Below are 26,249 nucleotides of genomic sequence, written 5' to 3' on the forward strand. Positions count from 1 at the left end.
AATGCAGCAGGATTTCAAGCACATCTCTATTTACATAGTTCAGTGCATGAGATTGCTGGATTATGATTAATTTTAATAGCTACATTAAAAAATACATCTAACATCATTCTTAATTAGAATAATCTCTAAAGCCAGTTAAATGTTTCAGAAGACAAACAGTTTAATTAGCTAACCTACAGAGGCTCCCCTCCCCCAAATGTGCAGTAGTCTTAGGCTTGGTGTTAGCCTTTCAAGCAGTCTTAAACAATCGGATGAAAAGGGATTTTAGGAAGATTAGAGGACGGGATGCTTTAGACGTTGTCCGTTAATCATGAGATATGCACCATCTACAAAGTTTCACAAAGAAATGAGAATTTAAATAAAATTTACTTTGGTTATCTAGTTAGCATGAATTACAAGCTATAACATCCAGCGATAAGGCTATTTAATAAATGTATTCTTTTAATTGTCGATATGAGCAAAAGTACATGCTGGGGTGTAGTAGCAAGTGATATACCAGATTAACATTCTGAAAGGGACAATGCTTTTTTTCCCAGAAACCAGGTCTTTGTTGAACTATCCCAGGGTGCCACTAGAATTTTTTTTAAGGGATTCAAACTAAAACTTCAAATAGAATTGTTAGAGTTGGATCTTCATTTGCTCTCCTACCCATCTTCAAAGAATTCGGGAAAAGATCTGGGGTAGGTTTTTTTAGCTTGGTTTTTTTTTTTCACTTTTTTTTTTAAAGGAAGATTACTTTTTGGGTTGAGTGTTTAATTTTTTCAGGTACAACTTTTTTTGTTAGTGTTAAGATAAGAAGGACACTAAACAAATTATACCTGCCACCACTTCTGTGCTTTCTTCTCGAATTGATTTTTTTTAGTTTAAAATTGAGCTTTTTTGGATCTAAAAACATCTCCTGAAAGGAATTAGGTATTGGCAAAGCTTTCCTCTGAATGACCTAAAGGAATACTCTTTTTTTTTTTCCTGGAAGATTTCTCATCGTGCTTTATTCTATAAGGCAACAAATTTGTATTTCTCACCTGAATTAGTCTCAGCTGCTGCATCAAAATGTCTCTGTCTCAGATTCATCGTGCCAGTGAGGTGCTCTTATTTCAAATAAACCCCATGCTTTCAGTCCCTATCTACACACTCTGGAGGGAACTGCTTACCTGTGCTGGGAAGCAGAGGCCACTTCTTAAAGAGTAGACCCTGACCCTTGTCTAGCCTTTAACATGGGCAAAGAATTCAGTGTTGCTTTCCCTCCTGCTGCCTTTTTTGCAAGACCTAGTCCCCCTGAATTTATGTCAGGCAGGTTTGTGGTGTACCAAATCACTTGGGAAAATGCAGATGTCAGTAAATTGCCTCTCTTAACCTGTGTCACACGAGTCAAATGTCATGCCTACCACACAATGCTCAGAAAGGTGTGCGTGTTGCAGCACCTGTTGGCTTGTCCTCTATAGAATGAGATGTAGAAACTCAAGAACAGGGAAAAAAAAAAATTTGGATTTCTCCAAGTTGGCTGATGTGACCCTGTGCCACCTACCAGTGCTCTGGCTGTGCCCCAGCGATGTGATACTCCAACAAGCTGAAAGAGATGGCTCTCTCCACTTTCTTTTGACCTTGTGAGGCAATCCAGCAGCTGCCTGGTAGGGACCAAATGGCATGGGAGAAGAATATCTGCCTCCCACCTGCTTTCCCCAAGCTGCCTGCCACAATGCCACCGTGCCCAGTGCTCCCCCGGGAGGCAATCCCAGCCCTGGCCCCATCTCTGTGGAATACCAGGACAGTGTAGCTATAAGGTAGTTTTCTCTTCTTCAAAACATCATTAGGATTGAAAAAATGAATCTCTTGCTTGCACATTTTGCATAAATACATGGTAAGTTATCAATTGATGTTCAAATAGCTTAATTGAGTTTGAGGGGGGGAGAGGTCATTTAATTGGTCTATTGAAATGTTAACAGAAACAGATATGGCAAGGAATAGACTTTAATGGCTGCAGTGTGGCACTGATGTCTGCATTCACTTGCAAAATTGTTAATTAGGGCACTTTGGTAGTTCATTTGCTTTTGTATTGATGTGCTTAGTCCAACGAGAGAAATTGGGTTTGTGTATGGTATTTACACGGGGCAGCAGAGACTTCATGTACACTCAGGAATAAGGAGAATAAAGTGTAAAGCCCAACTGGTTTCTGAATTGTGCTGGTGCCTTCATTCACATGCTGCCAGTTATGCAAGGCATTTTCCATGAGCTAGTGCATCTTCATACATGGTTAAGTTTGGTACTTCTATATATTTGGCTTCATTTTTTTAATCATTGTAGCAGTGGGCTTGAATAATGCTATAATGTGACTTTAAAACAAAAAAAGTTAGGTATTCCAAGCTTTTAAAACTACATTTAAACAGTTTGTACTGCAAAAACAAGGAGTTAGAGAGATTCATTTTGCTCCTGGAAGAAGGTGTTATCTCCTTAAACGTATACCGAAAGAAAATATTAGGTTGCAATTCCTGGTCCACAGTCATCAGTGCCAGTGAAATTACAAAACCAGCTCTTGGTGTATGCCTGAAGTCCATCGTGCCTCTCTTACAGAACATAAACCTTGAAGGTATTGGCATTTTGAATGTGGGAATGGTGAAATTGCACTGGTTGTCCACCTGCATTTTTTGAGGGTTGTAATTGCACGGATTAATCCCGGTGCTGTTTCATAATAGACTTGCTGGATGCAAAGCTTTCTATTTGAGTTGGCTGCAAGAAGGCTGCATTGTGTACAGTATATAATAATACATTATACTCTAGGTACTCTTTATAAACAGAGGCAGTGAGAAAAAACAAGCGAAGAACCAGGAGCCGGGAATCCTCACTTTTACAACAGGGATCCTGTTGTCCTGCTGCAGCAGGAAGGGGCTCGGAGGGAAGGTGACGTTTTGTAGCAAATAAAGCACCGGTCTCAACAGCTCCCAGATGAAAAGGGCTTTTTGTTGGCCATAAATATTGTGTCACGGCGGTGATTTCGCGTTGGGTGCTGTCTGCGGGGCAGCGCCGCCGTTTCGGGATGGCGCCAGGGGATTTGGGGCGCGCTTTGCGGCGGAGTGTTTCTTTCAAACTCCCGGCGTGCCTGTAGCGAGGGTTGACATCAGCTTCATTTACTCGTATGTAGTTGGGAAAGCACTCGCATGAAGATCACAAATCTGCACGCTGCGGCTATCTGGTTCGCAAGTTTAATCAGAGTCCCAGAAAGTTTCATTGTGTCTGCATGCAAATGTATTTACATAGGAATGGGTCTTGGGCTCTTTAAAGAAGGCAACAAAGTTGAAGACTGAGGCCAACAAATAAATGAAAGTTTCTCTAAATCCATTGGATAATAGAGGCAGTGTTAAGGCTAACCACAGTGTTGAACTAAACAGAGGGATTACTCCTGGGTTTTGCATCAGTTGTTTTCTGCCGGGTGGCCTCACTTGTCAAAAAAAAAAAAAAAAAAAAAAAGTTTAACGGGAGAACATTCACATGGCACGTTGAGAAAAGAAGTATGCTTAATTCCATCAAAGCTCAGAAATCAGTCATTAATTTATTCTAACCTCCGATTGTTGGTCATTTGTGAAACATCTGGCCTTGAAGTCATAGGAACCCAAACACAAGTACAATGTGAGCCCTTCTGAGGACAGGGCTTTGGGGGAGCGGGCGCCGGGCTAGCCTGGGGGGGCGGGGGGGGCGCGTGCTCCCAAAGTTGCAACTGCCTCTTCAGTCCTGAGACTTTGCAACATATTAAAATGAATCCTTCAGTTAATTTACTCACGAAATTAGATTATTGTTCATTTGCATCTTGGAAAAGTTGTGCCATTAAAAAGAGCCACTTTCTTCATGGTGAGTTAGCAGTCAGATATTTAGCAATCTTGCAGCTTGCGAGTCAGAAATAGCTTCTAATGAAGTTGAAATTCGAGATAGAAAATGTATAAAAGCTTTCAGGAAAGACATACCCTATTTTCCATATGGCTAAGTAATTGTTATGATATTTGTTTTAAAGCTGGACTTAGACACTCCTGACTGCCCTCTAATTTGATATGGCTGGTCCAGACGATTCTTCTTGAGGAAACTTTCGTAGCAGAACGCAGTGGAGGAGATAAATAATTTTGCAGCTATAAGCACATTGCGAAGTATAGAAAATAATTCAGTCCTCTCCGCTGTTGTGAATGTAACAGTCTCCAGGTTATTTGACTCTGCGAGGAGTTTGAATGAAAAGGAACTGAGTGATTAAAAGCAGATTGGAAATAAAGGTGGCTCCTCGGAGCTGGCAAAACTCTGCCTTTTGTTAATCTGAAAATAATGACTGCTATTTCGTTCTGTGGGCTGGGGTTTTGTTTTCGGCTGGGGAGGGAACAGAGCTCTTCATGTGTAGCTGAAACATTGTCCAATCCCCCGTGATGAAATCCACTGTATTTCACGTGGGCGTAGGGTGAAATTAGAATTTAAATGTGAGGGGGAAATGGAGACCTGGCAATCCACACGGTGGGGGCATCTCCCTTACCTGCCTGTACTTTTTTGTTGTTTTTAAAGGCCGGTATTTCCTTGCTGGCCTGGCAGTTTGTTTCCTTGGTGAGAAAAGAAACTTGCCATTTTGGCAAATGTAGCGATGCTGTCCGAGCATGTAACAGAAAGAAAGAGTTTAGAAGGTTTTTTGTGAAGCGCTTCTTTCTCTTAGTATTTGGTTAGCCTTTCCCTCATTGCTAAGTAAATAAATCTTTAATCCCCATCCCATTGTAAAATTTACTGTATTGGAATCACGACCATTGTAACTCCTTTCAAGCCAGGTTTTATCCTTTCACACTGAAGGGATATCTGCAGTTTTGGCACTCTGACACATTATATTAAAAAAATACAAAGAGCAAACGAGGGCTGAGTTAATACACGTGGATTCTCGGAGCTGGCTTGTTGCTTCCATGGTGTGGCCATGAATTCAGCAACACGAATTCGAAGCACTGGGGATCCCGTCGGTGCTCGTGCACCATGGTTGCACGCACGGGACGCCGACGTGGGAGTCGTGCTCCAGCTTTCACAGCCAGCCTTCCCCAAGCACTGATGTCCAAAGCGCCGCCGGGATGGCAGAGATGAGAGCAGAATCTCTTTAAACAGCTTGTGAAATGTAACGTTTGAAACAGCGCTTTGAGAACGCGCAGATTATGGCTGGTGTGGTGGCTCTTCCCAGCGCTCTGGGAAATGAGCTGTTGACATTCTTTTGGGTCATCATCCAAGATAGGAGGGCAACCGTAAGGATTTAGCAGATAAATTCATCCAAAAAGACCTTTATCCATTTCACTGCGACTTGGAAACATTCATGTTGGATAGCAGCATTAATGTAGCCCTTTTAGCCCTTCAAAGTGAGCCTTATGTTTAAAAAAAAAATAAAAATCAAATGACCGGAGTAATAACTTCTTTAGGTCTTCTGAGAGGTAATTCATTATTTACATAATTCTGGAGTATAAACCAATCTTTCCTTCAAGAGGCTCTGAAATAGAATTGGGATCTTACAGAGGGAGAGAGTCTCTTTCGAATTCTAATCAACTGGATCTGTCTCAAATGCACTCCTAGTTGATTGTAAACAGTGGAATTTAGATTAATTTCTTCTTATCTTGTCTTTTGAAGAAAATCAGCAACATTTTTAAAAGGTTTTATTTTTAAATGCAGTTCAGACTTTATTTTGTGGGGGGATTTTTTGTTCTTTTTTTTTTTTTTCTTGATAAAACAGGTGTTTGGCAGGATGGGTTTTGACAGCCAGACAACGATTCTACATCAGTCTAGGTTATTATGAAATAAATAGGAAAAAAAACTTTTTGACTTGAACTCGAATGATACTATATAGGCTGAATGTGCAGGGAAGGTTCCCACAATGCACTGTGAAAACCTAGGCTAACAAACACCCTGCTGCGTTGAAAACCCCCAAAAAAGACAAAAGCACAATGAAATAGAAAGCTTACCACCGGTAGCTTTCAAAACGACAAACTAGGCAAACTATACATCTCCACCACTCCAATTTTGTCAGAATGCTAATGAGCTTGCTCTGATCTTTACTCGGCTTCCCGTGTTTTCTACATCTTCAAGGACCACATGGCGCTAGCAAAATAAAGACAACTAAATGAGAATTTCGAATGCTTTTTGTGTTGGGACCTGGTGCCTTTCAGTTGACGCACTCGTTGAATATTCTCAACTTAAAAGCGTACAACAGGGGGCTGGGTATGAACTTTTAGCGGGGGAAATTTGTACAAAAGTAAATTAGTGTGATGAGGAAAATATGAGAAAAATTTCTGATTAATTTCCACTCTATAATATCAATGACACCTTCAGCCCCTCTCATACTCCTCTAACAAGAGATGCTGATAAAAGATGAATGATTCTGTGTTGTTCACAGTGGATGTTTAGTGGTTTTTTAATAGCAGCATTCTACATAAAAGGCACCAGGAAGTACTCTGCATTAGCAGTTGAGATCACTAGTTAATAGGATGATGTCTTTTAGCTTTTGTCACAAGATTATTAGAAAGGATGGGTTTCTGTTCTCATCCTGGCATACTTTGGAGTGCTTCTTGAGTACAAGTGCTAAAATACAGGTTTCTCCGTATTGTTTCGCATGCAAAGTAAAAGCCCTTTTAATGCAACACCTTTTACTTTTTTACCAGGTGATTTTGTCATTGATCTCTTATCTGCCCCCCTTTAGCTGTATTAATCATTTGGAGTGTTCTGCTTCTCAATGGGTGCATAATGATGTATATGTGTACAGATTCACTATCAAAAATAAATCCCTTATATGCTCTGCACCTTCACAAACTTGATTATCAAGCTGTATTTACCAGCCTGCATTATACGGTCTTGAATGCTTCCTACTGGAGTCCATCAGTCTGTAATAGGAATTTGCACTTGGGGAGGGAGGGCTAAGCTAGGAGGAGGTATCGCACTCCCCAAAATAAGTTTTGTCTTTTAAAAACAATTGCATTTGCAATTCTCTTTGGCATTTTCAGAAGTAAATGTGGGTTTGTATCCACTGGTGTTAGCACCAGGGGAGGAAAATTATGAGTGTTCAGTTTTGCATGAGAGATGGGCTCCATTTAAAAGTTGTTTTTGTTACGGTCCTCTCTATCAGCAGGAAGGGATACATTTGTATATTAGTCCCTTTTGTATGCTTGTTTCTCTCTTCAAAATACACTTCGTTGGACTAACTATTGCTCCTACCCAAACTCACGCGTACCAACAGACTGACTGTGCCCTCTCTTGCCACACGGTAAGCTGTGACTCCTTAGGAGAAGCATAGCTGCAGCTGTTTGCTTGGGAAGCAGAAAGTATGAAAAATATCTGTACATATACATAAGGAAAAAGTTGTAGCGAGATAGGGAAATCAGTATGGTCTTTTCATATTTTCCTATCTTACCTGAATCAGAAAGAAGGAATTAATAACACCATGTTTTTTCCAGCACTGTGCCACGATTGCTTTCCACGTGTGATTGTTTTGCTTAGCTCAGTGTGATTAATCTCAGGTGATTGTTTTGCTTAGCTCAGTGTGATTAATCTCAGGTGAACTGAAAGCTGGCCAGACTACGCAATGGCAGAGAGTTGTCCGACTGAATTGTGAAAGACAAAGATGGTTTTGCATGCCGAACCAGAGTGAGAGAAAGGACAGTATAATAATGGCACAGAAAATCAAAAAGTATTGCTGAAAGCAGTATTTTTACCATTGATATTTTTGCATTTAACGTAAAGGGTGAGCAAAAGCGTTTTAAAAAATTCTAGATACATGAATGATGTGTACATGACACTGATTTAGGTTTTTGCTGGTGCCAATTTGTGAGTATTTCCTCCTAGATACATCTGAAGTTTAGGAGGCCAGCAGTATATTACTAATAGCAATTTGTGTTGGGAAGAAGAAAAGGTTTTTGACACTTTAGCACAAGAAGATGGTTTAGTGTTTTATTGTAACTTGATAATATTTCACAAAACCATGCATTGGTAGTTAATGCTTTTTTTTGGACCAGTAACATGATGAAGCACTTCACGAGATGCTTCTCTCTGCAGCATTTGGGAATGTTAACTTGCCAGAATTATGGGAATGGGAGTTTTGGCAGCTACCAAAACTCTGGGTGAGAGAAGTGTGACGACATTTCAGTCTGGGTCACGTTTACAATGTGTTCCATGTTGAGTCTAAGTGTGACTTGACTGCCTTGAATCATGCTGAAGCCTATAGAGCTCTGAAGAAACGCCTGGTAGCATTGAATTCAAGCAGTGCAAAGCCATTCATTAGAATTTGTTAAGGCAAATAAACTGGCACGCTAGTAAGATGTTTTTCTGACGTGAGTTTCCCAGATCTACCCCTTTCATACACTCATTCCTGCACAAGCAGTATGTTTGTAGTTGCTGGGATTTTACGAGCAATTGAGAACTTCTTGAGTTCTTGAGGCTTGTCAGCCTTTCTTCAGTTTCCCTGCTGTCGTGCTGCCTCCACAAAGTCTCTTGCTGGCCAGTTTGTTCCTCTCCAGTCTAACTCCTCCTCGTAGCAGTTCCTGTGAAGCAATCTTGGCTTGCCTTCACTGTAAAGGAAGATCAGCCAGCCGTACCTTTCCAAATGCCCGGCATTTCTACCACTGAGGAGCTCCCACTGAACAAACACGCCATGCCAAACCCCGGAGTGCGTGGTTCTGACCCTCTCATTCACCGCATCTCTTCAGTCTCAGATCTGTGCATTTGCAGGCAGAAGTTCCCAGGAAGAGACCTTTCCAAGACCAGAGGCGGGCAGCGTACATGTTCAGCTTTCCCAGGCCAAGTTCATTAAATTGTAAAGAAGCTCAGCAACGACGATGACCATAGTTATTTTTTTTCTCAAAGCAATACCACGTTGCCGTTGGCTGCCTAAGGACTGAACAAGAGGTCAGCCTCCTCTCCGTGCACTTCCCTGGCTGTAGCCTCATCGTTGCCTTGAAAGAACCTGTCAACAAAGTGCTTGAAGCCAGCTTGAAGAAGAGAGCCCGAACGCAGTACTGCCCACATAGCAGGAGGCTACTCTGGGAGAGCCCTAGGCGCTATGAATAGACTTGCAAGCCTTCCAAAAGTCTTGCAAGACCCAACAGACACTTGCTTCTTTTAACTGATTTCCATCTTTCTTTGTGGTATTGCAGTATAAATGGTCTTTCATGTGGTCGGCATAGGCTTTGGCTTTATGCCTGGAAGTTAGCTTTCTCTGCAACCAGCGCCTGCTTGTAAAGGGAATGGCAAGGAGAAAGGCACTTTGGTCACCCTGGGGCTTCCAGCCCATGGGGCCGCTGCAGTCTACAGAAAGCCCTGTTATTTTCACTTGGGTTTCTCCTTTTTACCACCAAGATCACTTTTTCTGTCAACACTGGAAACCATGGAGCCCCAGGACACCTCAGCCTAGCTGAACTTGCCTAGTTAGCCCTGGGAAGTTTTGGGTCCCAGAGGTACAAACCTGCCAACTCCCAGTAAGACAAGGCATCTTCATTACCATCGGTAGAAGGTCCCATTCAATCAACGCTAGCTGTTAGCTCCCTTCAGACAGCTGTTTGGGTTAAACTCAGACCTGTCCAGTAAAGAAGTGATTTTTTTACTGTCCACCACCCCTTCCCAGCCCCAGGAGAATACATCCCAAAGGAAGTAAAACAATATTTGGTGAAAATGGGCTAATGTAATAGTAGAGCACAGTCCAAAGACTTTCAGGTTAGCTTCCCTCTTACTTCAGGATTGTAACCAGCCATCGCTTGCCATGTGAACAGGCAACTGGGGTGTGAACTAGTCTAAGGAGTAGTCACGAGCCATGGAGTAATTACTGTCACTCGTAACAAAGCATCCAACTCTGCTTTTTGACCTGCAAGCAAAATAGTTTGTCTGCCAGACCATCATCCTGCTCTTGGTGAATTTCCAAGTGTGAACTACTGTTTTTTCCCATCGCTTCAAAGGTTCAAGTGTCCTAGTTAACAGTGCATGTTTCCTGTGCTGCAAGCAAAGGTCTGATGTATGCTTTTCCCAAGCCTGTGCTTCTTCTGAAGTTGTGCTACAGGAGAAAATCTGGGAATAAAGAATTGCAGAGCGTGATGAAGGACACGTGTTGGTTCTGCCCAGTGCTAGGGTCCCTGCAGGCACTATCCTCAGGAAGGAACCGCTGCTTCCTTACAGGAGTCTCTCCAGATTTTTCACTTGAATCTCATTTCTTGCTGTCTGAATTTTGGGCCACGAGCTGTGTGTTTTCTTGGTCTTGGTTGATAACCCTACATTTAAAATACGCTCATTTTGATCAAGCCTAGGCATTCTGTTTGTGATGATTTTCTGTTATTTTCTTGTGGCCGCTCTGTTGACTTGTTGTGTAGAAAAAAAAAAAAAAAGAGCAGTCTTTCAGGCAGTTCATCTTTTGTGGAAGTTTTGATCCTGTGATAATTTTAGGTTGCCAAGACGGCGGGCCACAAATGTTTGTCTTTCTGTGAGTCAGTCCCATTGCAGGTAGAATAAATCCTTGTCTGTGCTGAGATGTGGTCGGAGCCCTGACCTCCTGTTTACACAGCCCTCAAAGTTTTAAATAGGCTCTCTGATTTATTGTGTCTCAGAAGCCAAAGAAATTACAAGTTTCCTGCTTGATATTAAGCTAATTTGATGTGTTCTTGCGATAAAGGAATTCCCTTGGTTGAGGCTCTGTTTCGTTAGGGTTACAGTATTTTAGGGGCTGAAACCGGCAGACAATGCACTGCAGTGCAATTCTGCCTGGCAGATTCTTGGCAGTCGGCACCTACCTTTATGAGACTTCATTGTGTGGACATCAATGTCTCCTTCTCAACTGCTCTCAGACAGCAAGTTAGTTGCCATGAATTTGCCTTTCTAATGTTCCTTAGGCATTTTCCCATCCAGTTCACACTAGGAAAATCATTCTATGGCTTCATCTGATAGCTAGCTCTCCTGCAGTGTCATATATAGAGGACTCCCATCCTGTCTATCTCTCGGTGGCTATTCTTGTTCATTTTCAGTGATTTATAATAACGAAGGAGGTCCCTGTTCAGTGAAAGGAATAAGTATTCTGGAAGAAAGCTGGGCATGGTAATTCTGAAATGGGAGGCATGAAGCTCAAGGTCCAGCAGGTTCATGCTGTGGGGTGCTTACTGCAGGCTCTGTTTTGACACTTGGAGCTTTGAAGAGTTATTTTACTCCAAAATCGGAGTTTTTCCACCAAAGGTTGTCCTCTTAAAGAAGAGAACAGAGAGGTCTCTTTTGGGATGCCTCAGTTTCACTCAAAGGGAAGAGCTGTGAATGCCTAGATCCTCACCGTAACTTGCAGTCGAGTGGTATGTGTTTTGGAGTAGGTCTGGTGTAACTCGTCTTTATGAGGAATATCAGCTGTGAATGTGGGCTTTTCTGCTTAAGTGTTTGTTAAATTCAGTAACTTGCTTTCAAAATGAAAGCTCATCTGTGCACAAACTGTTCACAGTGGGTGAGATGAGAAGACTGTTAAAAGCAGTGGAAAGTCTGCTGTTGACTTTGAAGGGTTCGAGACCTTCCATCAGCCTTTGCGAGTGGCATGACGTTGGTCAGCTACGACACACAATGTTGCTTCTCTTCCCTGCCCGAGCTTCCTTTTTGTAAAGCTGTAATTGCCATGGTGGATCAGCCCTATGATCTGCTCAGGAATATTGTCTCGTAGAGGGACAGGTTCAGGTTGAACCCTGGCAGGGGAAAGAAACTCTGCAGGGGCCAGCTACGGGCTAACCGGTCCCCAAGGATCATTTCAGTCAACCTCTAAAAATTAAAGGTTCCCTCATGTCCTAAAGCAGGCAGATCCAATTACTACCTCTTTTGCTTTTTGTTTGTTTGTTGGGATATTTATTGCTACGGCTTTGCCTCCCCATAGTCACCATTCAACCCGATTTTAATTCTTGCTGAGCTCTTAGTTTCAACATCGCCTTGTGGCAACGAGTCCTACTGGTAAATGACGAGGCTTTGAGGGAAGGCAGTTCTTTTTATCGGTTTTAAACACACCACCTTCAATTTCAGTGCATTTGCCCAGGTTCTTAGGAGACAAGATGAGGCACATCCTCAGACTATTCCTTTATTTGCTATTCATGTTCTCCTTCAGGTAAAAAAGCCAATCTGTCCAGTCGCTCCTAATACAGAAACTCGTAAAAACGCGTCCCCATGATTGGATGAATGCAACTTTATTTTTTTTTTTTTTTCCAGCATGCAAACAAGCACAGTGGTGTAGGTTTTCGAAAGAGCTTCCCGTTAAATTTCTGGAATTCGCCGGCATTTGGACGGCTCTCGGTGGCCATCTCGCCCCTGTCAAACACCAAAATAGAACGGCCCTAGCGAAATTGGCCAGTTTTTGTCATTATTCGCCCCACTCCAGCTCACATGGGCTGGCATTCTCCTGCTGGCCTCTTCACCCAAGTGTGTTGAGTGAAGAAAGCTTCTTCTATTCTGTTTTAAAACTGTGTGTAAACACCAGCAAATGGGGGAAGAATGGGCTCTGTCTTAAGTAGGTTGTTTTTCATGTAGTTCTGTCAAGGTAAATGGGGAGATGGGGAGTTGTCAGTGTTTAACTGTGACACCATGGCACACACTATACGCAGTGCAAATAAAATTTAAAAACAATTACTGCTCGAGACAGCATGCAAAGTGATTTCTGTAAACCTGTTATTTCTTGCCAGATTGAATGGGCTGGTTTGGGATGCTGATAGAAAGCCTTTATTATTTATCTTCTGTAGGTTGTAATTCATTTTTGCACAACAGCTAAATACATTTACATTTAAGGATTTTTTTTTAAATATGAATCTATTGGCTTATCTTGACAGATTTACGATGGTATAAAGTGTAGAGGAGTTACTGTGTTCATCCATTTACACTGTAAACTAATCTTGTCCCTGCATGTTGCTGCTTTTTCTTCCTTTTAAGTGGTATTCACAGTGTTTTGTAGCACTTTATTCTCTGTTTTCTTAGCAATGTACAGTTTTGCTATGTTAATCCATATTTGGTTTATCTAATGACTTGCTGCCCAAAAGGCTTAAAAATAATGGATCTAATGGCACATACATGTACTGATAGCTGGCTGATCACAAGGGGTGTGCTGGGAAGTATTTTCAGCAGGAAAGAAAAACAAAAAAGCAATCTCTCTTTCAAATTAGTTCGGGACAGCCATTTGTCCAAACGCTCCTTATTTAAATATTTAACAAAAAATTAGCTTACAGTTCAAACAGAAATCCATTTGTAAATCCTGGAGAAAGCAAAGGGGAAAGGTATTTTATAAAGACTGCCTGGAAGCTGTGCAGCACTAAAATAAGCTAGTCCCTCGTATTGTTCTCAAGAAAAACCTGGTAACATACAAACATGCTTGTAATTCTTGAGCACTGAAGATGAAAATTGCTCAAGTTGTAACTGAATCACAGTCACAAAAATACAATTTGAATACGTGTGATTAACCCCAGGAGAAAACAAAGTTGGGGAGGGGAGGCTGTGTTGTTGTTGTTGTTTGTTTGCCTATTATTAAAATTCGGGCTTCCTAGGACAAAATCACCAAACTGCATCCTGCAGCCTTGCTTGAAGCCTGCGCAGGAGCTGTTGAAGCGTGGATCCACACCTCTGAAGCCAGTGGGAGTTTCTTGGATCCGAGGGCAGAATTTAGTGTCCTGGGCTAGTGCAGGCTTGGTGTTGGGCTCGCTCCTAATCGCCGAGGAGGGTTCTGGTAGATGTCAAGTGAAGGGAAGAATAGAGCACGCATCCTTCACCACTCAAGCCAGACAATGAAATTAGAAAATGGCACTGAGAGTTGATGTGAGAGAATTCCCCTGGATTCCTAGAGGAAGAATAAAACCAGAGTGTATTGATTTAAAACAAAAACAAAAAAAAAAAAAAAAGGAAGGAAGAGTGGAGGAAGAAAAAAGACAAAAACTAAATTAGAGAAACCTTGCCAGAATTCGCCTCAGAACATATCTAGTAATAAAGCACAACATCAAAGGCTGTATTGTCTGTTTACATAAGGACGTGTGTACTTACTGTTTCGCCTCAGTTTCTGGTTCAGCCTTTCTCAAATCTCTTACCGTGCCTTGTGCGTGCAGAGGATGGTTGCGGCGCTAACCAGTCTTATTTGAAGACTGCTTTCAGAAGTCATTATTGAGCTATGGGATAAAAAGGTGTAACCGTAATTATGTGTTAAAGAGAATGAATCTGCTCTGCTAGATAGTTAACCAGGTGAGGTTAAACAAGATAAGATGAATTCTGGTCTTTTTAGAAAACTGACAGTCTTCATTTTAAGCTACAATGTAAAGTGCTTTATCCTGAGATTAAGTATTGTGGCAGAAGCTAAAACTGCCTTTTTCCCCTAACGGTGCCAGAATACAACCTCCTTTTCTTTTTGCGCTAACAAGACTGCTTTACCACCACAGCCCACTCTAAGTAATTAAATCAATCCTTTGTACTTACCGTATTCTCCTCTAGTGACGGTACTAGATCTGATTATATGCTTCATGCATATTCAAAGTACGGCACTGACAGCTCTTTAATGAGCTCTTACTTAATCAGTACGAACAATGTTCATCTTGTTCTTTTTTGCCTCATACATTAGAGCTAGGAACAGTTGGGGAAAAAATGAAACATCCAGCATTCATTTGAAAAATATATTGTACTTTGAAAAGTGTCTAAGCTGGGGAAGTTGCATTCTGCCCTTTAAAAGTCTGATGGACAAATTGGATTACTAGTATTGGATTAAATAACAAATGGTTAGAGGAGAAATGAGAAAAGCTCGCTGTGATCACAGGCTTTAATATTTTTTGTTACTTATAAAGCTGAAGGGGTCTTTAACCAGTTATTAAAGTCAGGATTAATTTGTAATGGTCCAACTTACTAGCTTTAAAAGGGTTTTGTTGTTGTTGTTGTTGTTGTTGTTGTTGTTGTTTTTTATCCAAAACAATAGTGTAATGCATGTATTATGGACCAAAATTTAAGTTTAAGATCCGTGGGCTATTTATAGATTTTCATCCTCTTGTCCTGGCTCAGATAAAGGGTTTGCATGCAGGTATTGATTTGTCCTCAAACATGTTTTTCGTTTCATTTGAATAATCTGTACAGTATTTTTCTTTTCGGAGAATAAGACATATTATTCCAATTTTAATTTGCAAACCTTTTCAGCAAGTAAATTAAATCCTTGTTTTACACTTGGAAAGCGGAAACAAAAATGACCGCTGCAGCAGCGTGGTTTTACAGGGTGCAAATGTGAAATAAGGTGGGGGAAAGGCTTTTTTTGTGTATGTTGGTTTAGAAAGTGCAAACTTGAGTTTAGCTTGCAATACGGCTGTTGAAATAACACTGAGTTTTTCTTTGTTGAAAGTGTTTTGCGTGCATCCTTCCACCAAAGGGGGGTTGGGGGGGGGGGGGGGAGTAAATTAGCTAATGGCACCGGATTTGCTGAAAACAGTTATTTAAAAATTATATGTATGGCAGTTCATCTTTATTTTGCTTGCCTGGGAAAAATCTGTTTCAGCTCCGTGCACAAGAATTTAAAAGCTCTTGGTCAACAGCAACAACAAAAAAAGGAAATATCACAATCTACTGCTATTAATATTGCTCACATGTGTCATTTCACTGATCAAAAAGGCCTTCACCAGGGTACAATTGGCCTTTTTCCAAATTGCAAGCTTTTTCTCAGCTTTTTCTTTTTCCTCTTTCTTCTTTTGTTGCTGCCCAGGGATTTGTGCCTATCGCAGCCACTATCACATGACTGGTGTCAGGGCATCACATGGGCCAAAGTGAATACAAAAACAGCTACCCGAAAAGATTAAAAATTCTGTAAAACAATACAGACTTTGTTAACTTGCTTTAAAACAGCCTCGTCAGAGGATATTCCACAGGCTTTACTGGCAGCGTAGAAATATCAAATAATAACGCACCTGGTAAGGTCTGTGAGCTTTACCTACATCTTTTCTCATCTTTTCTCGTTATGCATTGCAGCCAACTTAGGAGGAACGTCTTAAGAGAAAAAAGTTTTTCTCTTAGGTTTATGTCCTACTCCTGAGACTGCGTGTCGGGAAATTAAAGTTCAGATCCTCAGCTGGTAGAAATGAGGTTCAAAACTTTTCTGTCCCATCTCTGTGTGTCTATTTGTAAAGGTTTGCAAAATGAAATGCAGCAAGGGCTTGCATTCAGAGTGCATCTTGTATCTGGAGATCCCAGACCATCCCTAGGAACAGCAAATTTGGTGCCATAAATTGATGAAAATGTTACTACGGCCACACAATTCTGTTGTGAGAACTTGTTTTCACCTGCAGTGTGGCAATCTCGTGTGTCACAAAATAAACTGATCGCTTTGCGAGGATAAAGCAACAATCTCTCCCCTCTTTCTTGACACCCCCAAATAAATTCCAGCTAGTTGGTGCACGTCAGTGAAAGCTTGATACTATCGATTATCATCTGCTTCTAAAAGCAGACCCCATTAGTTGGACCGATACAGCGATTCCTTTGATCTGCAACTTAACAGCAAACTATACCTATAGGTCTTAGTCCTCTTCAGGGCAGTGCTGAACTGCAGAATATGATTGTAAGTGCTGGGCGAGTGTGACATAATCTTTTCTACATGAAACCAGAAGTGGAGGTCTTGGGTGCAGAGTGTTTCTACAGGGCAAATTCCTCCCCACATCGCTCCAGCAGAGCCTGGCCACTGCTTGGAAGAAGAACGTGCCAAATGGTGCGACTTCATCTAGCACTTGGGCCCACCAGCTCCACTCCAAACGGACCCACTTCACTCGTAATCTCCTTTTCCTTCCCCCGTGGGGATGCTCCAAGCCCGGAGAGGCCACAGGGTGAAAGCAGGCTGGCTGAGGAGGTGGCTCTGTGCAGGTCTGTGTGTGCACGCTGCCATTGCACACGGGTGTGAACGTGTGCGCGGCAGGGCACGTATGTGCACGCATTTCAAATGCCCCCATCCAGAAGCTGAAAGCTTTCTCTCAGAGAAAACCAGTATTTTTTCTGGTGTCTTTCCAACTTCTGATGCTGGAAACTACGTCTCTGCACCTAGGGATCCTGCAGTTCCCTGACTGTACAGCACCTTGCATCAGAGATTTCAAAATGCCTTGCAAGCATCAAAGAATTAACTTTTATCACCTTCGCAAGCTAGGTACGGGTGGTTATCTTTATATTACGCACAAGCTGCTTAAATGCAGAGATGTGCCCACGGTCTGTCTCCTGGTGAATCAATGTGGAAGCTGGGAGAAGTACTCAGAAGTCCCAGCTTGTGTTCCTTCACCACTGTTTCTTCCGAGGGTTAATTTGAACCTGGGTTTCTTCCCAGGTTAATTTGAACCCTAAGAAATGTGTGAGTTTCATAATTCAACAAGGCCCGTGTCGTTTTTGCTCATCGACCTGAGAGATGAGAAAGGGAGGTCACTACAAACGTGCAGTCTCCACGATGGACTTGGAGGAGTTTCCTCCCAGTCCCCTGGCTGGGTCACCCCGTTGGCCAAGTGACCCAGCTACACCAAAAGGACAGCCACGGACCTCCTGGGTCTGCCTTTCCCCTCCATTGTGTGATGGTGCAGAGGTGGCAACGTGGACTCTTACAAATGCAGAGTCCAGGCAGGTTGTGGAGTCTCCTTGATCCTACCCGGATGGGCACAGGTCGGGGAAGGGGCCACTAGCCCATGTGTATGCACGGGGGGCTCCTTAGACAGCTGGACCCTGGGTGCTCACTTTGACTATGGGTGAGGACAGGAGCAACTCTTTCCAGCTCATGGTCTGGAAGAGTAGCCATAGGCTCAACGAAGTCAAGCAGGGACCCGCGCCTTGGCCAAGGGTTCAGGATTATGATCTCCTCTGCAGCTATGCTGATCCCCACCGCATAATCCTTACTGCCCTGGGTTTGCTTGGGTAGAGCGGATCTTGCCCACAAGGGTTGCTTTTTGTGTTTGGATGTCTCTGATGTCCGAGCGTCTTTTAGCAGCAGCAGGACTTTTTATTGGGAGCATAGCAACAATAGCATTCTTTCAGAAGAATTTAAGATACAGTACTTTCTAAAAGGTGCTTGTTTAGGTGAGTCTGTCAGCATGGTAAAGAAGACTAAAACATATGCTGCAGAGTGTCTGCTTTCAAAGTTTTATTTATGGAGCTATAAGCATTAGGCTTCAGTTCTTGCATTGTAGTCTTGGGATATTTTTACCATTTGAGAACACGCCTTGTAATGTTCAGTGATATTAGAGACGGGTACTTCAGCAACTGAATCGAAATACATGGCTCAACTTGTGAAATGCCACCTAAGTAATGAAATTCCTTCTATTGCAGGAAGAAACACAGAAGAAGAGGAAGCTATGATGCAGGAGTGGTTCATGCTGGTTAATAAGAAGAACGCTTTAATAAGACGAATGAACCAGCTTTCTCTCCTGTAAGTACGGATGGTTACGTGTAGTTACAGAAGGCTGATTTACGGCAATATTTACCCAGCAGATAGACGCAAAAGTTTTTTGCTTTCTCCCCATCTGACTTCAAAATGTTTCCTCGCAAACAAGCGGTGTGGGGGATTTGTGGAGCACGTCAAGTAACTTGTTTTTCTCATATTTCAAACTTGACAATGGAAAGCGTGCAATGACACGAGATTAGCCAGGTCTGTGAAAAAAATCTGAAATATTAAGCGTAGTTACATTTTCAAAGGCCCTACAGTAGAATAAAATTACATTTTAGAAATAGGCAAATAGATTTTTATTGTGCCTCAGATGTGACACATGAAGACTATTCTGAGAGAGCGCAAAATGAGAGTCTGTACCTGCTCCGCAGAAATACTAAATTGCATCCCTCGTTGAGCAGCGCCGGACTGCTGAAGGGATATTAGCGCATCGGTCACGGTGTGGTGGTACCGCCAGTCCTGCGAAGCGAGACAGGTACAGGGAGGACGAATAAACTTTTTTTCTCTAGCACAGGAGAGGAAGGGAGAAGACAGCGCTGGGTTGCAGAGGCACTCTGCCGTCGGCGCTTCTTCTCCAGCTTCCTTCAGTTGAGCGATTCTGTTTCTTTCAGTGTGCCACCTAGTGTAGATGCCTGCGTACTTCCTTGGAAAGAGTCCGTGATCACAAATTTCCTGCCGTGTCTGAACTTGACAGAGGATTCTACCTCAAAATATTAAGCTTTCTAATCCCGTGTCTAATTTTCATTATTCATTAGGGCAGAACGTATGTAGGATAATACTTCCAGCATTATATTATCTTGGTGAATAGGCTGATGCTGGAATTTGTTCATTAGATCCGGGGGAATGTTTTATGCTTAGGACATTCCACAACAGCTGCTCCAAGGATGAATATGAAATAATTATGTCCTGTAGTGCAATAGAGTTAAACTGATGGAATTAGAGCCGACGATGGAGAAAATGAAAAGGCCCTGATACTGAATATGCCACCTGAGCAAGGTTTTAAGTTTGTGTATCATTTGTTTGGAGTAGCTTAAAGTTAAAGAGAAAAGTCAGTTACGAGTCCTAAAATCAATGTAAGTTAAAGGTTCTTTTAAGTGTTTAATGATTTAGTAATTAACATATTGATGAACTTTTGCAACTTGCCTAGGGAAAAAGAACATGACCTAGAAAGGCGCTACGAACTGCTGAACCGGGAGTTGAGAGCAATGCTTGCTATTGAAGGTAAGAGCAGCACTGGGTGTTGAGGGAAAGAAAGCGCTTGCTGACGAAGGTGGCTGCCCAAAATTGCCAACCGGGCAGGCTGCGCCGGAGCCTGGTGGAGAATTAATGCTGGTATTTACATAACTCTGACTGATAGCACGCAACAGGTACACGGGGTCTACAATCCCATCCTAAATTTTTATTCCGGGGGAAAAAAGAAATCAAAGATGTGTGGTAAAAAATACAGTCTCTTTGGAATAAACTTGGAGAAAAGTGATGAGGAGGGTAGGGGGTTCGTTGTTTTCGGTGCGGTAATGGTCTCCCGGCTTTCCTGCGGCATCGCGCTGCTTTTTGTACCACAGAAATGGGAAGGGGCAATCCTTACTTCTGCATGTTGGCTAAGTCTCACAACCACGTTTTGGATAAGTTTAGTAGGAGATGAATGATGAGTTTGTCTCACTGGGGAAAAAAAAAGTCTTGTCATTTTTTTGTGGCAAAACACTACGTTTGCCAAGTAAACATTTCATCAGAGGCAACCTCAGGATTAGTGCAATCCTTTGCACTTATTTTCTCCATTCTCTGCAACTCTCCAGAGTTTAGTCACCTTACCTGAATGAAAACTTATGGGAAGATTGACACACGGGATAAATGAAACAATTGCAAACTTTCCATAGGGCTTTCAAGTGAATTGTACAATAATCCTAGGGATGATTCATAATAAAAAATAAACATCCAGATAGCTTAAACCATTGCTTGCATTATTTTCTTATTTAAATATCTTAAGTGTTTTATAATGCTGTACTGCTTATACCTCTCAGTCACAAATGCTGTCATATAGTTCAAAGATGTTTGCTCAAAAGTTAATCCTTTGGGCTCTGTAAAATGGACCTTTTGTCTAATCAATGCAAATTGATTTTGCTATTCTGTATTGACCTCTTAACCCTTTGACTGTCCATGGTAATTTCTTTCTTCACCTGATAAGGTACCTGATCCATAATAAATCAATTCTAATTAGTTTGGAGACTTCACTGGAAGCATAAGTTTGTAGCAAAAAAGCATCAGGTTTCAGGTAGCTTTTTGCTATCTATCCATCTGTGGTTATATTTTTGCATAAGAACTACCCTCACTGTATTCGTGGATAAACTTGAATCATAAACACATGCATTGCTTTCAGCAGAGAAAAGCCAGATTAATTGGGAATCATTCTAATGAAATATTTAAAACGTAAAATACTCTAAAACCAAAGAGGAGTTGAGAGATACTGGATTTAAATCTTAAATTTAAATGCTTAATTGCCTCTTACACGTGCTTCTGTCTTGGGATGTCATAGCAGCAGCCTGTGAGTGTCTAGCAGCCTTTGCCATTCGCGTACTGGCTTGAACAAAAATCTTTCTTTTTTGCAAGTTCAGAGAGATGCCAAAACCCAGAAAAGTCTTAGTTTTTTTTCCGTTTTTCTTTTTTTTCTTCTTTTCTTTTTTCTTTTCTTTTCTTTTCTTTTCTTTTCTTTTCTTTTCTTTTCTTTTCTTTTCTTTTCTTTTCTTTTCTTTTCTTTTCTCTTTTTTCTTTTCTTTTCTTTTCTTTTCTTTTCTTTTCTTTTCTTTTCTTTTCTTTTTTCTTTTTTCTTTTCTTTTCTTTTCTCTTTTCTTTTCTTTTCTTTTCTTTTCTTTCTTTTCTTTTCTTTTCTTTTCTTTTCTTTTCTTTTCTTTTCTTTTCTTTCTTTTCTTTCTTTTCTTTCTTTTCTTTTCTTTTCTTTTCTTTTCTTTTCTTTTCTTTTCTTTTCTTTTCTTTTCTTTTCTTTTCTTTTCTTTTCTTTTCTTTTCTTTTCTCTTCCCCCCTTTATTTTTTTTTTTTTGCTACTGGTGATATGGTAAACAGGGGCTTAGGGAGAAAACGTGTAGGTGCTGGTGAATTTTGGTTTTGTATTTTATTTATGCAACAAAGTCTGTGCTTAGCGTTTTAAGCCTTAAAAGAGGTTATTATTCTGCTAGAAGTTTTAGCAGCTCTCTGCTTTTACCTAAAAACCTATTAAAGGAGAAACTCTCCTAACAAAACAACTGTGAAATGTCAAAATACATGCTGGTGACACCTTGCCTGAGATGCGTGTGTCAGCGCAGTATTGCTTTCCGAGTCTGACATATGCTTGAGTGCAAAGATGCACTTTTTTGGAAGCGCCAAGTGCAAACACGCCATTTACAATGAGCTTTCCCCGAAGAAGAATTGGCTGCCCCAGCAGCACAGGCTCTGCGCTCAGAGGCCATTTAGCCGATTGCTAATGAGCAGTTGGGCTCCGGGAAAGAGTTGAAAGGACAGATCGCACTTTTGCCGGCACCGAGTCCAACCCTAAAATGTATGGGCAGGGAAGAAAGAGAGAGAGAGAGAGAGAGAGAGACAGAAAATAAAATAACAGGACGGGACTGGTCGGTTTGTTTGTCTAAAAGAAAGGATTGTAAGGCAGAACGCACCAACCCAAACTGGAACTTAAAAAATAATAATAATATCTAAAAAAAAAGCCTTTGAAAGGTAATAATTACTGTTTTGCTAAATTGCTCTAACTCTTCCACGCGTGACTGTGCTGTTTAAAAATCCATCAACCCGTTTACTTAGCTGGCCGATGACGGGGAGGGGGGAAAAAAAAAAAGAACAAGAAGGAAGAAAAAGAGAGGCAGCAGCCTGGCAGGAGGCAGATAAAGGCTCGGCGCTGGCCCCGGCAGCGTGCGGGCAGCGCCGGCCGATGGCACCGGGAGCTGCGGGGCGCGGGGATGTGGAGCCGGTGTCCTCCCGTCCAGCTGCTAAAACGGAGGCACAGCAGGCTAAGGACGGCCACCGAGGGGGGGTAAAATTAAAAAAAAAAAAAAGAGTCGGACTTCTTCTTTTTCTTCTTTTTTTTTTCCCTCCCACTCAGCCGCAGAGATAAGGGAGGGCGAGCGGAGCGCTGCCTTCATGGGGTCGCGGAGCGCTGGGGGCTTCAGCCGGGAGCTCCAGCCGAGGAGGACCCGCCATGCCTGAGTGCCAGGCCACAAAAACCAGAGGGCACGGGGTTTGCCCGGACACGTGTGGGCAGCGAGGTGCTCCTCCTGCCTTCCTGGAGGCCGGCAGGCTGCCGCGGGCACGACTTTCCCAGCCCCGCTTCCAGGCCCACGGCGGCCGAGCAGTGCCTCGCTTGCAGCCACCTTTCCTCTGGCTTCTTCCCCCTCCTCCCCTCCTTTTCTTTTCTTTTTTTTTTTTTTTTTTTTTTTTTAATTCAAGATTTAATGCCTCCTTAGAAAAGATAAGTTCATTTTTGCACACCTTGGGGTAGCGTGTTCATTTTCTGCCCAAGAAATGGATCTTCTTTAGGATTTTGTACATCTTGATTTATTCTTGGCTTATAGTTTGAAGTGGGTGCTCTTCTAAAAGGATTTATGCATAGGTTCACTATTTTTGTAGTTATGGTTTATATGATAAGCTTTTTATATTTAAAATCAATATGTAATCCTGTGGAGGAGCTTATCCTCTAAAACCCCATTTGTAAATCTATTTTAGCTTTGTTACACCGCACAGCCACAGTATTCCATAGATTGATTAGGTTCAGCAGCAGAATCCTATCAAATGGCCTGCTCTGATGATGATGCAAACTCTTTCAGGATTGCTAGTTGACTGGAACTAAAGATAAGACTTGACTGCAATCCCCCAATGTGCTCTTTACAAAACTAGTGTTAATTTTCATCAAAGTGCTGGGCTTATTTATTAAAGTGGCGGGGCTGAAGGTTTCACTACGAGAACTTTCGACCATTTCTATGGGAACCGGCCGGCCGTTTGCTCCGAGTAATTATCAGTTTAAGCAGTGGGGGAAAAAAAATAAAAAAAAGACAATATGAAGTCAACGAAGATGAATAATTGAAAACATTTCTGCTTTCGACGTGAATTTAACAAACTCCGCAATTTCAAACCGTGCGGTGCAGGGGCTCCGGCTTCCAGCACTTTTAGCTTGCAGCCCGCCTCGGATCTCTAATCCCGTTTTTGTCCAGAGCGTGGCTTTTCCACCAGTCCGACTGGGAAACCTTCAGGTTAGCCGGGGTTTGTGCCTCGCCGTGGCCGTGCGTGACCGGCGGCGTGGGCGACCCGGGCTCGGGAGGCACAACAGGTAGGAGTCGGACTCGGGGATTTTTGCACGCAGGGATGCTGCCCCAAAACGCCGCCTTGTTGGACACACCGAGCTCGCCTGCGAGCTCCTACTCCAACACTTTGCTCCTCTCCTACCCTACTGCCAGGTGACTTTCTGGCCGAGAGGAGGGGGGTCCGGCTCCTTTTCCAGGACACCAAGTAAAGCCCTGGGTGAATATTCCTGCTGCCGGGTTGTATCTCAGCCGCTAGTAACCAACGAGTGCAGAAAGTGAGGGGAAAAAAAAAAGAAACAAAAAGCAGTTTTGTCCCGTGAAGTGTGGTGGTGTTGAGCCCACGGGGCTGGACAACAAAAAGTGCCTCTTCTTGGGGAGGGAAAATAGCAGGAAAATCGGCAGCGAAGGGCTGAGCACCAAAATGTCTCGCCGGGCGTCTGCTCTCCCGAGAGCTGAAACTGCCGAGGAAAGTGGGGAGCCGAGGGGAGGCAAAAAAAAGGAGAAAGGAAAAAAGAAAGAAAGGGAGTGGCTCCAAAAAGCAGAGTTTTTCGGCTAACCGAAAGCGCTCAAAATCGCCTCCTCCAGCTCCTTGACGGAAACGGGGGAAACTTAACCCAAAAGTCGGGCCGGGTTAAAAAAAGAAAAAGAAAAAAAGTTTTGTCCGTGCCCCGCGGGGTTTTTTGGTGTTTTTTTTTTGTTTGTTTGTTTGTTTGTTATTTTCCGGTGGTAGAGGCGAGGCCGAGTGGTGCCGCGGGTACCCCGGGGGCGGCCGAGCGGGGCTCCGGGGCGCGAAGCTGCGGGAGGAGGCGGCTGGTCCTTTTCCCTTTTTTTTCCCTTTTTTTCTCTTAATTTCGGAGCCGGTGCCCTCTTTCCCTCCTCGCTCGCCCTGCTATCTCCCTCGGCATCTCCTGCTCCCTCTCTCATTGTTTACCTCCGTAATGAGGGAGGCGGGGATGGCTGCGGCGTGACTGACAGCGCACGGCCCGAGCCCCCGGAGCCGGGCCGGGCCGGGCCGGGCAGGGCAGGGCAGGGCAGGGGGAGAAGCCCCGGGGCTGTCCCCGAGGGGTCCCCTCGGTGCTGCCCGGTTTTGGGGTCCCCAAGGGGGCGGCGAGCAGCGGCTGCCTCCCCCCGAGGGCGCCCAGGGAATTAGCGGGGAAACGAGGCCCCGGCCGGCACCGAGGGGGGGGAAAGAAACGAAACGAATTGGGGGGAAAAGAAAAGAAAATAAGTAAAATACAAATAAAGGGGAAGCAGCCGGGGGCTGCCCGCCGACTCCGTGCCCGGCGCTGCCCCAGCAGGTGCGCACAGAACGGGGCCGGAGGAGGACGGGGGGGGGGACCCCAGCGCAGCGGGCTGCTCACCGCTGGGTTTTGTGTTGTTTTTTTTTTTTCTCTGTATTTTTTTGTTTTGTTTTGTTTTTTTCTGTCGTCCCTGTCCTCAGACTGGCAAAAGACCGAGGCGCAGAAGAGGCGAGAGCAGCTGCTGCTGGACGAACTCGTTCTTCTCGTTAACAAACGGGACGCGCTGGTGCGGGACCTGGACGCCCAGGAGAAGCAGTGAGTGCGGGGCCGGGGGGGCACCCCCGCGGCGCCTTCCTCCCCCCCCCCCATCCTCCTCCTCCTCCTCCTCCTCCCTCCCGCCGCCTCTCTCCGCAGGGCCGAGGAAGAGGACGAGCATTTGGAGAGGACCCTGGAGCAAAACAAAGGCAAGATGGCCAAGAAGGAAGAGAAATGCCTCCTCCAGTGAGCGGCCCGCCCGCGGCGCAGCGCGGCTTTTTCAGACGGCTTCAAAATGCCGGCTGGGGAGGGGGGAGGGGGGGGGGGAGGGGGGACGGACAAAAAACAAAAAAAAGAGAAAAAAAAAAAAAAAAAGGTTTGGAAAACGAAATTGTAAACTTTTTCCTCTTTCTTTACGTTTTCTTAGGCCAGAGCTAGGCTGCACCGGGCCCCGTCCCGTTGTGGGGTTTTGGGTGTTTTGGTTTTTTTTTAGTTCTCCCTTTTTTTTTTTGGGTTCCCATCCCCGGGGGGGGCCCGCTGAACGCGGCTTTTTGTCGTCCTAGGGTTAGAGAGGGGGGTGGGAGGGGGGGAACAGCCACCACCATCATCATCCTCAGCCGCCGGGGTCGGGCCCCCCCGATGCCATCGCCCCCGTGTCCCGCTGTGTCCCGTCACCCCCCCCCCCCCCCCAGCCTCGTTTTTATTTATTGCGCCCGGGCGGTAAAACCCCGGCCCCCCCCTGCCCCCGCGTGTGCCCCCACGCGTGTCCCACGTCCCTCGGTGGAGCTCGCCCCGGTTATTTATTACAGCCCCGAGCCGTGACACAGTTTGCAATAAAAGCCGAATCTTTCTTACCGTGACCGCTGCTCGCCTCCTTCCTTACCTGCGGGGCCGGGGGGCGGGGGGCGCCGGGGGGGGGGGGGTGCCGTGGGGGGGGGGGGGGGATAAAATAAATAAAAGGAATAAAACCCAAAAAGTTTCGGGGCTGCTCGCGGCGGGGAAGGTCCCGCTGGGGCCGGTGCGCGGCCGGGACGCTGCGGCCCTTTATTTGGGGAGGGGGGGGGGGGGGGA

General features: G+C 43.9%; 1 protein-coding gene across 13 annotated transcripts in view; it reads left to right on the top strand.

Moving 5' to 3' along the window:
• EHBP1 (EH domain binding protein 1) overlaps positions 1-26,036 on the top strand; it is a 213,493-nt gene extending 187,457 nt beyond the window's left edge. For 6 of the 13 annotated variants that reach the window (XM_035553088.2, XM_035553094.2, XM_035553096.2 and 3 more), the window contains 4 exons: positions 18,268-18,367; positions 19,533-19,606; positions 25,124-25,238; positions 25,338-25,518. In XM_035553088.2, coding sequence (XP_035408981.1) covers positions 18,268-18,367; positions 19,533-19,606; positions 25,124-25,238; positions 25,338-25,428 — 380 coding nt within the window. In that variant the 3' untranslated portion in view covers positions 25,429-25,518. Of the gene's footprint in view, positions 1-18,267; positions 18,368-19,532; positions 19,607-25,123; positions 25,239-25,337 lie in introns of all 13 variants that reach the window. The other 7 variants (XM_035553092.2, XM_035553093.2, XM_035553100.2 and 4 more) reach the window with 2 other exon arrangements.
• The last annotated feature ends 213 nt before the right edge of the window (positions 26,037-26,249 follow it).

Source organism: Cygnus atratus, chromosome 3 (assembly GCF_013377495.2).
Source record: "Cygnus atratus isolate AKBS03 ecotype Queensland, Australia chromosome 3, CAtr_DNAZoo_HiC_assembly, whole genome shotgun sequence".
Taxonomy (NCBI): Eukaryota; Metazoa; Chordata; class Aves; order Anseriformes; family Anatidae; genus Cygnus; species Cygnus atratus.